Source organism: Notamacropus eugenii, chromosome 3, assembly GCF_028372415.1.
Source record: "Notamacropus eugenii isolate mMacEug1 chromosome 3, mMacEug1.pri_v2, whole genome shotgun sequence".
In the NCBI taxonomy this organism is placed as follows: Eukaryota; Metazoa; Chordata; class Mammalia; order Diprotodontia; family Macropodidae; genus Notamacropus; species Notamacropus eugenii.
In genome coordinates, this window is record NC_092874.1 from 311065145 (window position 1) to 311077690 (window position 12546).

Genomic DNA, 12546 nt, shown 5'->3' on the forward strand with positions numbered 1-12546 from the left:
ACGTTCTATACAAGAAGCTCATGCACAGGAAACGAAATGAAAAAATATAGAGGAAATTTTCCAAAAGCAAGAGAGCAATTAACAACTGTCAGGAGGAAGGGACATGGAGAGTCAAACTTAGTCTTGACTAAAGGAATGAAGGAAAACTATTAAAAAAACGAAATGGGCTGAGCCAACAGTGGGTTGAAGATTCTCCCATCACGAGTTCTTCAAGCAAAAGCTACATGACCCTTTTTTTCCAGCTTATGTGAAAGGGATTCTCATTTCAGTTATATTTTGACTAGATTAAAAAAGAGAAGAAGCTTGAAAATACCAAGGATAGGGCCTGGGTGTGGAGATGTTGGAATTTAAATCGTGAAGCTTCAGGATTAAGTAGCATAGCCAAAGTCACCCTCACAAAGTCATCTCATCTTCCATCTGGGTGCACTGATTCTGAACTTCTCCAACCTCTCCACCCTTGCATGCGACAGGTACATTTTCCTCCCCTCCCCTCTACTTTTCAGCTTCCTTTTTGTGTCTTCTTCGCCTAGACTGTAAGTTTTCTTTTTTCCTGTTTTTAACCCTAGCCCTTAGTACCACACCTGGAACAGAGCACACACTTAATAAATGTTTACTACATTTTTAACTTTCAAAATACCATGGTCAGAAAACAGAAAATGTTTTCAGTGTCCCTTCAACTCACCTCTGGTGCCCCATCAGTTTCTGAGGACAGGCTGTTTTCATGTTTAGATACAACAACAGCAAGACTGGTTAATGCCAGGAGTGCATTCCCTTTGACAACTGGACTTTCCCTGTTGACAACAAGATGATTCTAAGACTGAAGAATAGGAAGGGTGAAGAAATCAAGGACACCCTTTTACAGTCTCTTATATATCCCAATGAATAGATTTATTTTCTCCCCACTACCTATTCTTTGCGTTCCTTTCCTTTTCTTCCTTTGTTCTTTTCTCTATCATGCTTGATGATTTTTTTATGCCCTTCAATACAAGCCTGCTTTTGCGATTTTTTCACAGAGACAATTTGAAACAAAAACAAAAACAAAAAGTGCATATTTTCTAGTTGCTATTTTTTTTGTACTGTTTTCTTTTAATCTGACCCACCTAATGTTTACCAGCAGAGAGCTAGTCAGAACAAGATGACCCCTACCTATTATTAGTACACTTGTGTGTTGGGCTATATTGTATGTTGGGCCACTTCAGACACAAAAACACACTTGCAACCTGACGCTTTTCCCAGTAATTATGGTCCTCTCTTTTCCTTTCAATATAGCTCACAATTTGGGGACTTAAGGACTCACTTCTGGACTATTAGGAAGTGAAGACTGTGCCTCATGTCATTCAAATGGTAATTTTTGATTAGCCATAAAATCTTGGATTTGACCTGTGAACTTAATGTCATAGTAAAATGGTCTTTTGTAAGCTATCCAGGGCTTGAAAAAGCATTTTTCCTAGAATTCCACAGTTATTACACAGAAGAAATATTTACATTGATCTTTAATACTGCCAAGATATCCTTGGCTTTAAAATAATTGTTTTTGGGGTGGTCTGACGCGGTCCAGAAAATATTCATCCAGCAATTACCCAAAGCCAAGAGATGGTCGTCTAGTTTTGAGCTCCCTCTACCATTATGAGTCAAAATCAGCATGGGAAATGGGAGACATAACCAGTTCTATAATCATTCTTTGGTTTGAGCTCTAGACTGAGTTGAAACTTTGGGAATAACCTACAGATAGAAGGCTCAACTGTGCCCTCCTATACTGCCACGCAGTCCTGCAACAAAGCCAGTCAACTTCAGACAAGAAATACTCTGAGAACTCGGCTATTTGCCTGTCCCACTCCAGTAAGGTTGATGATCCATAGGGTAGGTGATAAACAATCTAAAAACTAAAATGTGACTCTATATTGCCTCCAGCCTAGTTCTATGATCACTGGTCAAACTGGGGAGGGGTTAGGAATTTTCAAGTAAGTTTCCAACTTTTCTTTTGATGATGAAGCAAAACCACAGCACAGGAAGTCTAGCAGAGATCTTAAAAGTGGGCTCTTTCTAACCTAATCTTTCAAGACAATTCTTAGTTCAACTGGCAAAAATATACACCAATGAGGGCAAGATGGTCAATTTGGTCCAGGTAACTTCAATAAATGTAAATCTGCTGAGGATCCTTGTGGCATGCTGCTAAGTCTAGTTGTGCACTTCCCCAATACGTGCTGTTGCTAGCAATAGGGACCAGGCTAGCAACTATGAAAGGAAGAATAAAAAACTATCCCCATGACAAATCAAACAACCAAATGAATCAAAAGTATCATTCTGTATTTGAAGAAAAATATGATTATAATATTCTTCTTACAAGCATCTCCACTGTTCTTTTTTAGTGGTCAAAGGAAAAGTTGAATAAATTGTGTTACACTAATGAAATGGGAATATTATTGTGCCATAAGAAATAATAAAAATAAAGAATTCAAAAAAGTTCTTAATTTTTCATGTATCCGTTCCCTCAAACCTAGACTAGTCCTTTGGTCTTAGGATCATATTATAATGTTGCTATGAAGAAAAGCTTGGTGAAGTGCTAAAGGATAAACCATTTTCTGAGTTTTTCTTCTCATATACAAAATAAACATGTAGTGAATAACTACACAACCCACAAAAGAGCTTAAAACCAAAAAAATATAATGTAAAACATATTATCTTCTTCTTACAGAAGACCGTGTCCAGTAAGTTAGGGAAGGGACACAGCACACTGTAAATGACTCCGTCATAGAAAGCCAGTCTGTGTTTTCAAAACTCAAATGAAAAAGTCTATGACGATGTGAAGACTAGATCACTGTAGCAATTTTAGCACTCAGTCAATATGTCACTCTTCTTCAGTTGTACCCAATCAACAGGAGAAGCATTAGGTCCCCTGGCCCTACACCCATATTAGCAGGTGAATATTTTCTCCATCTCTTCTCTTTTATGGGGAGAGAGGGAAGAATGTAAGCTTCCTCATAGTCTATGAATCCTTACATGCAAACAAATATAGGCAGGACAGTGGGTAGTACAGATGGGGGGGGGGGGGGGGACGCCAAGCAGGAAGCCAGCTGCCTCTAAATGTTCACATTAAATTTAATAATTAATTAAATTTCTTCTTTGTGATAACTATGGAATTCTAAGAAAAATGCTTTTTGAAGGCCAGGATAGCTTACAAAAGACCATTTTTCTGACATTAAGTTCACAGGTCAAATCCAAGACTTCATCCCAATCCTACATGAAGGCATTTCTGCACTGACCCATGGGGCCACACATACACAGACGTGTGTATGTGTACGTGTGTGTGTGTGTGTCACAGTAAGAAACCAAGTTCACTTTTTTATTCTCCTACAGATCATGTAAACGAGTGGGTCTCAGAGCATGGTCTGGGGACCCATGGAAGTCCTTGAGATGCTTCTGAGGGATCCACAAAGTCAAATCATCATCATCATTATCAACATCATCATCATCAGATTCATGTTTAACGTTAAATGGCAGCCATAACCAAGAAGAACAAAAGCTCTTGGTGGGGATTCTTAATAATTTTTATGAGGGTAACAGGGTCCTAGTCTGAGAACTAGTGGACTAAACGTTCAACTTTTCTCTGTCAGCCTGGTGTACGGTCCCTGTAAAACCCAACTTCCAATATCTATATGTGATAAGCTGAGTATTTACTTGATTGAAAATTTAACAAAATAAATATGATGACAGTTTTTAAACTGTCTACAAGTGAAATGGGATGTGCGTACAAGTGAACAACATAAGTAAGAAACAGAGGACAAAAGAGGGGATTAAATATAAGATGACTTCTATAATCTCTAATGGACAGTAAGTCTTACTTCGAAGCTGATTTGATAATCTGGTCAGTCAGCATGTCTCTAACCCTGTAATAAAAAGAAAACTGTTATATCTCATACTGCAGTTAAAAATCTGTTTCTTCTCTTGTCCTTCAACCAATAAGAACTACCTCGTCTTATATTTGATTCTTAAAACTACTAATGTGTTTAGTATACAGTGAGATGGTTATGGTAATGCCATTAAGAAGGATTTCCTTTTCAATATCTGTCTTTGGCTTAATTATACCAAGAGTTATCTTCAAAAAGCTCCACCCTGACTCTCCTAATGTGTGCTGGGAAATGAAAGTCCAAAACAGTTTATATAAATCTGATCCTCCTGCATTTACAGAGAGCTTTCCAAAGCAATAAATATACTAAAATCTAGTGTCCAAAAATAAAATGGATAATGTGAAAATTGACGTAGCATTTATTATACTTCAGAAAATAACTGGCTAAGCTATCCCGTGCTATAATCATCTGAATTTACTGGAACAAGGGCCACTGAAGTGCTCACATCTCTTAAAACATTTGAGTAATCACTTTTTAGTACACTGCAGACCTGCATTTGTATAGCTTTTCATTTGATTCAAGACCAGGATAGTACTCACTCCTTTTTACATTGCCAGCTGCCCCCACGACAGAAATATGAAAGAACAGTCACATTATTATATTAAAATGTAACTACTAATCTAACCAAAACCCACGTTTTAAGCCAAATGTAGTAAGGGTAGATACTGTGTGATAAAAATAAAAATCAGGCTTAAAAGCCAAGTTCCATTCAATGTAAATTTTATGTCTAATTTAAAGGCTTGACTAGACTACGTTCTGTTTAAAGAGTAGAATGTTGTCATTTTTCATCTCTGCATCCCTGGTTCCTAGGACATAACAGATGACTAATAAACGTCTACTGCCTTGAGTTAAAAATAAATGCAGAATAAATGTTTTTATATTTTACAATTAAGTAATTCATAACTTACTGTCTTCTTCATACTATGAAAAAGATAAATTTAAACAACCTTATGGAGGTACGAGGACAGAGTGTGGGAACGTTTTGAAAGGTATAGTTTTTTTTTCATGAACTCAATAGTCTGTCTCATAGAATTTTGGAACCTGAGGGGGTTTGGGGGGAATTCTGCTAAAAAAACACTGAGCTCTTTACTCTACCTTATTTCTCACATCTCCTCTTTTTGAGAAAGAGCAGTCATGTAGTGGATATAGTAACAGACTTGGAAGGAGGACATGATTCAACACCTGTCTCTAATACTTCCTCGCTGTGTTATCACAAGCAAATCATTTAAATTCTCTGAGTCTCAACTTCTTCATCTATAAAACCAGAATAATAATACCTGCAGCTCAACCCCACAGGTATGTAGTCTGAATGAAAAATATACAAAGTACTCCGTAAACCTTAAAGCATTATATTTATGTCAACTGTTACTGAGGGTAAAGCTCACCAAAATGAGCAATGAATTTAATATTACCGTAATAAAATAGGGAATAAGTATATCATGGTGATAGGGTCACACTTCAAAACCAGTGCTACACCAGAACTTTCTATTTCTTTAATCTACAAATTTTTAGCAAATGTGGAAATCACAACTAATCAAAGTTAACTTCTATATTCAGCTTTAAATAAGTGACCACTGATTATTAACAAAGTTGCTAAGACTCATAAAACTTTTTTTTATTTGGGTTATGTCTGGCAGAACTGCATGAGCTTGTACTACTTTTCCCAATAAAGGCTAACCATTCTAACTGCCTTTTATATTCCAGTGCTGAAATAACCCACAAATAGAAGAAGTCAAATTTAGTAGAGTTCTCCCAGGCCTCCCAAAGAAATGGAAATCTTGATGTGGTACAATGGTGCCTAAAAGACAAGGCACCACTTCAAGGGGGAGAAATCTTGGCTAAATATGGAGTGGGAGGCCATGGAGGAAGCACAAAGGGTAATTTTTATTGAAGAGCACATAATATAATCTGAGTCATTAAAAAAAATGTCCCCTTTGAGATTTTGTCCAAGGCTTCTTGGAAAAATATAAACAATGAATGAATCTCCACTTATAATTCTAGGTGTGTGGAGGGAGGGAGGGAGAAGGGGGTTGAGTTTTTGTTTTTAGTAAGAATTACCTAGCAGGTCATCCGTATTTTTCTCCGTAACACTCATGCAGAAGTTACATCCCACAACATTAAAACCTCTTAAGTAGCTACCTTTCCCTTAAGTTTCTACTTCCCACTATAAAGGAAGAGAAGGAAGTCATTCCCTTACCAGAGCCAGGCTGTAAATTTCTTGTACTGTATCTCCTCAGGAGCATCTTTTCCATGTTTTAATTGCATGTCCAACTCTGCCTGTCTGCCCTGAAAAATCACAGGATGAATCATGAAGAAAACTGCACGGCTGAAATAAGCTTAAATTTCTATGGGAAAGACTTGAGTAACAGACTTTACTCAAGATGTTACTTGAGGGCAACTTCATAATTGGATCTAACTGTTCTTGACAGACATTTTTACTTTGAGAGATCGTGGATTAAGAAAATAGAACTACATCACCATACAGTCATTCCATAATCTATCTAATGGGTGCAACCTTGAAATACTGTGTATAAATAAAAAATTTGGGAGTCTCAATAAAAGCTTATATTAGCATCCTGGCTGTCCTATCTTCCATCCCTCTTCTCCACACAAATATATATGCACAAAAGATATTCAAACTGCTTCCTTCTGGCTACTATTTTGAACTAACATTATAAAAATAAATATTCTACCAGAGATATTCTGCAAATTCTACAAAACAGTGTAATAAGTGTCTGGAAAATGTGCTGTGATCCAAGTTGGGTAATAAAACAATTGTTTTTTCTACACATTGCTCAATAACTAATTTTTCATACAGTAAGTTTACTTATGACAAGAGATGGTAAGTACACTGAACATTAAATGATATTACCAACACTTTGCAAGGTATATTTTTTCAGATTTGCCAGTTGTTTTTAAAACTGACATTGCTTTTGGGCAGATAATGTCCAACTTGATTAAGGTAAATTTAAATGTGGATGAAATGAGCAAGGCCTCAGTTTTTTGTTTTCTTTTTCCTTAACAGATGTGGATTTCTTTAGAGGAAGATGGTTGCTGTTGTGCTGTCTCGATTCTGGTTTGCTCAAAGAGCACAGCATCCTTTCTGATGAGGGCATGCCATGCTGAGCCGTCCTGTGCCACTGTCTCCCATGTTGCACAGTCAAATCCAAAAAGGAAGATACTACAGATACTGAAGAGATACTGAAAATTGTGTCTTGGGATAGCCTGAGCCATAAACAATCTGAGCACCAGTGACTTCAATCCTCATTCAAGAATATTGTAAATCACAAGAATGAATGGATCAAATCAATGGTTGATCCAGTTCAGTATTTTTTTCTTTAATAACATATTTCATTACTTTTGTTAAATATTTCACGACACTGAAAATTTTTTTTAACTTTTAAAAAAAAATTTGAGTTGTAAATTCTTTCCCTCCCTCCTGCTCCTTTCCCTCTCCTTAAGAAGGCAGGCAATATGATATTGAAGATATATATGAAGTCATGCAAAATACATTTCCATATTAGCCATATGGAAAAAGAAAACACACAAAAGCCCAAGAAAAAGAAAGGAAGTGAAGAAAGTATGCTTCAACAAGCACTCAGAGTTTATCAATTCTCTCTCTGGGGGTGGATAGCATTGTTCCTAACGGATCCTTTGAAACTGCCTTGGATTATCCTTTCATAGCTGATCATCTTTACCATGCTGCTATTACTGTGCCCGGTGTTCTGGTTCTGCTGACTTCACTTGGCGTGAGTTCGTGTAAGTCTTCCCTGGTTTCTATGAAACCATTATGCTCCTCATTTCTAACAGCACAATAGCATTCCATCACAATCATATTGTGATGTTCAGCCCTTCCTCAACAGATGGGTATCCTCTCAGTTTCCAGTCTTTGTCAACACAAAACAAGCTGTAATAAATACTTTTGGACAAATAAGTTCTTTCCACAGTTCTTTGGCCTCTTTGGGATACAGACTTTGCAGTGGTTTTGCTGGGTCAAAGGATATTCACAGGCTAATAACCTTTGAGGGCAATTCCAAATTGCTTTCTAGAATGGATGTAGTTCAGTATTCACGATGACAGTGGCCTCAAGAGACACTCAGATAGAAAGCAGTTTCCTTAACATGAAATTAACGTCAGAAGGTTGAGCATTCCCAAAATATACATACGTTCCTTTTAGAGAATACTGTGAAAATATGATGCATTAATTTATCTAATCTTTTCTTGAAACTGTATTTCTGCAATGTATCACTACGGGTAATATGTTCCAAAAGTGTATTATCTAATTTGGTAATGTAAGCAGTAACCCTTATTATTTCCCTTCAATTATTTCTATTAATTTTCAAGGATGCCCTCAATTTCCAGGATTCGATTCTGTGATTTTCTGAATATTCTATCTATGTCCTTTAAGCTTTTGTATACTTTCATAAATATCATCTTTCAGCCTTCATCCCTATAATATCAAGAGCTATAATCTTTCTCATCTGGTATCATATAGAAATTTCTCTATCCCTTGGAACAGGGAATCAAAAATAGGCAAAAGGAACTCTCTCACAAATGTATTACCTTTCTGTTTTAAATATTCTTTAGTAGTTTACTCTCTACACCCCAAAAAAAGTAAGAAAAGGGGGCATCTGCTCCACTTCCTTTGTATAGGCAGAAGGTCCACATGGGCAAAACACTGAATACATTTCCAGATTTTTTTTTCATATACTGATCATTTTTGCTTGTTTTTTTCCTTCTTTCTTTTGAAAATATTCTTTGTTAAATGGGATGGCTCTCTATGAGGGAAAAGCATGTAGGAGGAAATTTAAGCAATGAAAAAAGAGAAAATATCAATAATTTAAAAAAATATAGTTTATTATCTCATTCATAGAAGTGAGAAGGAAAAAAACTAAGTAAAGTCAACTTGAAAAGATTAAAATCACTGTGGAAATGATAAAAGAAACAAGAAACATTTTTGCCAGTTTTTGCTTATCTGTGCTCTTCAATCCATGGGTTGTCATCACATAAAGAATTCATTCCCCAATGGCCAGCCTTCTGGTATTGTAATAACATTTACTTGCCAGAGTTTCTGCCTGCTAGCTTAGCCTTTAAGAAAAAGCTCAAGTCACTTCCATGACAGGATGAATATTCAGGTAAAATATCTACATTTATTTTCTGCTTCAATTCTTGGCAGATAAACACCACAAATTGAATAATACAATATACTGCAAGAAAGTTCTTGTCATTTTTTAGATTTTGGTTCATTACAAACATAATTCACACCTATGGATTTGGCACAGAAATAACTGACCCAAAAAGAGGAGCAGGATATTCAAACTGTCTGTTCTTACATTCAAAGCTATCTTTTCTTGAAAAGAGAGTGACCATGGCTCTCCACCAGCCTATCTTTCCAACCTCACCTCTCGCCATTGGTATGGTCCCACTAAATCATCATAAAATAATTTTTAAAAGTTATTTCCTGGGAAAAAAAAAAAGACTACCTCAAATGGAACGAGGAGAGGTCATCTAGCTCTCTCCTATTTGGAAAAAAAAAAGTCTATGTTCTTTAGTGGACCTATTAAAAATGAAAGCCTTTATTTTTTGAAGTTGTTTTTGATGGACCTGATTTTTGTACTGAGCTAGACATTTTGTGAATTTTTTTTACAATGTTTTTATTCCACATTAAATAGGTCTTTCTTGAAAAACAATATTTCCTGCCTTTGTGCCTTTGCTTGCTCCATTGTCTCTTCCTGGAGTGGTCTCTCCAATCCCTTTCCATCAATCTGCATCTACTACTAAAGTCACTATTCAGTAGTTTTTCAGTCACGTCCAACTCCTCATGACCCCACTTGGGATTTTCTTGACAAAAGTCATGGAGTAGTTTGCCATTTCCTTTTCTAGTTCATTTTACTGATGAAGTAACTGAGGAAAATAGGGTTAAGTGACTTGTTCAAAGTCATACAGTTAGTAAGTATCTGAGGGGGCGGAGCCAAGATGGCGAAGTAGAAAGACGCACATACACATAGCTCCTAACCCACAAAACACAGAACGGCAGAGGGGACTAATTCAGGGCGAATTCTGCACCCAGAGACACGGAATATTGGAGCGAGGGAGATTTCTGTTCCGGAGAGACCTGCAAACCTCTCGCGGGGGGTCCTTCGCACCGTGGACTGGGCGTCGGGGCGAGAAGCAGAGAGCAGCCCTACCGCGGCAGCGACAACGTGGGAAGCAGATCCGAGAGGGCTGCGAGACGGGATCTCCAGTGGCCACGCGGGTCCCCCCACCCACAGAGGGACCTGCAAACCTCTCGCAAAAGGTCCGTCGCGCTGCAGACGCGGCGCCCAGCCCGGACCTGCGGCGGCGGTGGCCGGGGCTCTGAGAGGCACAGTCCTAAGAGGGCTCCAGAGGCGGGATCTTCAGCAGCGGCACGGGCCCCCCCCACCAACAGGTGACTGACGGGGGTAGGTGAGAGAGTCTCTTTGGCGGGTTGAGAGGGGAGTGAGGTGCCCCCATGGCTCAGGGCCCCCCGGGAGGTGGGGACTGAGAGGCGGCTGCGGCTGCGGAAGGCGGATCCCCAAGCGGGCGGGAGCCTGGATCCATTGTGGAAGGTCTGTGCATAAACCCCCTGAGGGAATTGAGCCAGAGAGGCGGCCCTGCCCCTGACCACCTGAACTTAATTTAACACTGAATAACAGCCCTGCCCCCGCCAAAAGCCCTAAGGCGGGAAGCAGCATTTGAATCTCAGTCCCCAAACGCTGGCTGGGAGGACCAGGAGGCGAGGTGGGTGTGAGGAGAACATTCAGAGTTCAGGCCACTAGGTGGAGAATATGCCAAGAAAAGGGAAAAGAAATAAAACTATTGAAGGGTACTTTATCGCAGAGAAAAAAACACTTCCTCCCCTCCTTTCTGATGGGGAGGAACAATGCTTGCCATCAGGCAAAGACACAGAAATCGAGGATTCTGTGTCCCAGCCCACCCAATGGGCTCAGGCGATGGAAGAGCTCAAGAGGAATTTTGAAAATCAAGTTAGAGAGGTGGAGGAAAGACTGGAAAGGGAAATGAGAGGGATGAGGGAGAAGCATGATAAACAGATCAGCTCCCTGCTAAAGGAGAACCAAAAAAATCTTGAAGAAATTGGCACCTTGAGAACTAGCCTAACTCAGCTGGCAAGGGAGGTGCAAGGGGCCAATGAGGAGAAGAATGCTTTCAAAAGCAGAATTAACCAAATGGAAAAGGAGATTCAAAAGCTTACTGAAGAAAATAGATCTCTCAAATCTGGAATGGTACAGATGGAAGCTTTGGACTTTTCGAGAAAGACAGATATCTCAGAACATACCACGCAGATTCGAAAAATGGAAGATAAGGTGAAATATCTTATTGGAAAAACAACTGACCTAGAAAATAGAATCAGGAGAGACAATGTAAAAATTCTGGGACTACCTGAAAACCATGATCAAAAGAAGAGCCTAGACATCATCTTCCATGAAATTATCAAGGAAAACTGCCCTGAGATTCTAGAACCAGAAGGCAAAATAAATATTCAAGGAATCCGCAGAACACCGCATGAAAGAGATCCAAAAAGAGAAACTCCTAGGAGCATTGTGGCCAAATTCCAGAATTCCCAGGTGAAAGAGAAAATATTGCAAGCAGCTAGAAAGAAACAATTCAAGTATTGTGGAAATACAATCAGGATAGTACAAGATCTGGCACCTTCTACATTGAGGGACAGAAGGGAATGGAATAGGATATTCCAGAAGTCAAAGGAAATAGGACTGAAGCCAAGAATCACCTACCCAGCAAAACTGAGTATAATACTTCAGGAAAAAAAATGGTCTTTCAATGAAATAGAAGACTTTCAAATTTTCCTGATGAAAAGACCAGAACTGGAAAGAAAATTTGACTTTCTAACACAAGAATGAAGAGAACCATGAAAAGGTGAACAGCAAAGAGAAGTCATAAGGGACTTACTAAAGTTGAACTGTTTACATTCCTACATGGAAAGACAATATTTATAACTGTTGAAACATTTCAGTATCTGGGCACTGGGTGGGAGTACACACACACACACACACATGCACACACGCACACATACATAGAGACAGAGTGCACAGAGTGAATTGAAGAGGATGGGATCACATACTAAAAAAAAAAAAATTAAATCAAGCAGTGAGAGAGAAATATTGGGAGGAGAAAGGGAGAAGTTATATGGGGCAAATTATCTCTTATAAAAGAGGCAAGCAAAAGACTTATTAGTGGTGGGATAAAGAGGGGAGGCAAGAGAAAAACATGAGGTCTACTCTCATCACAATCCACTAAAGGAAAGAATATAATGCACACTCATTTTGATAGGAAAACCTATCTCATAATACAGGAGAGTGGGGGACAGGGGCACAAGTATGATGGGGGGGAGGATAGAGGGGAGGGCATGGGGAGGAGAATGCAATACGAGGTCGACACTCATGGGGAGGGAAAGGACCATAAGAAAATAGAAGTAATGGGGGACAGGACAGGATGGAGGGAAATATAGTTAGTCCTATACAACACAACTAGTATGGAAATCATTTGCAAAACTAAACAGATATGGCCTATATTGAACTGCCTGTCTTCCAAGGGGAAGGGGTAGAGAGGGAGGGAGCCAAAGAAGTTGGAACTCAAA

The 12546-nt window shown here is 38.7% G+C and overlaps 1 protein-coding gene across 8 annotated transcripts in view; it reads right to left on the reverse strand.

Annotated features, from left to right (window-relative positions):
• The window catches only part of FOCAD (focadhesin), a 341519-nt gene that overhangs the window by 68732 nt on the left and 260241 nt on the right, over window positions 1-12546 (reverse strand). For all 8 annotated transcript variants that reach the window (XR_011964355.1, XR_011964354.1, XM_072596662.1 and 5 more), the window contains 3 exons: window positions 6106-6194; window positions 3843-3887; window positions 683-791 (listed from right to left, as the gene is read on the reverse strand). Coding sequence is in view for 6 of the 8 variants with exons in the window: in XM_072596662.1 (XP_072452763.1) it covers window positions 683-791; window positions 3843-3887; window positions 6106-6194 (243 nt within the window). In the remaining 2 variants the exon portion in view is untranslated. The remainder of the gene's footprint in view (window positions 1-682; window positions 792-3842; window positions 3888-6105; window positions 6195-12546) is intronic.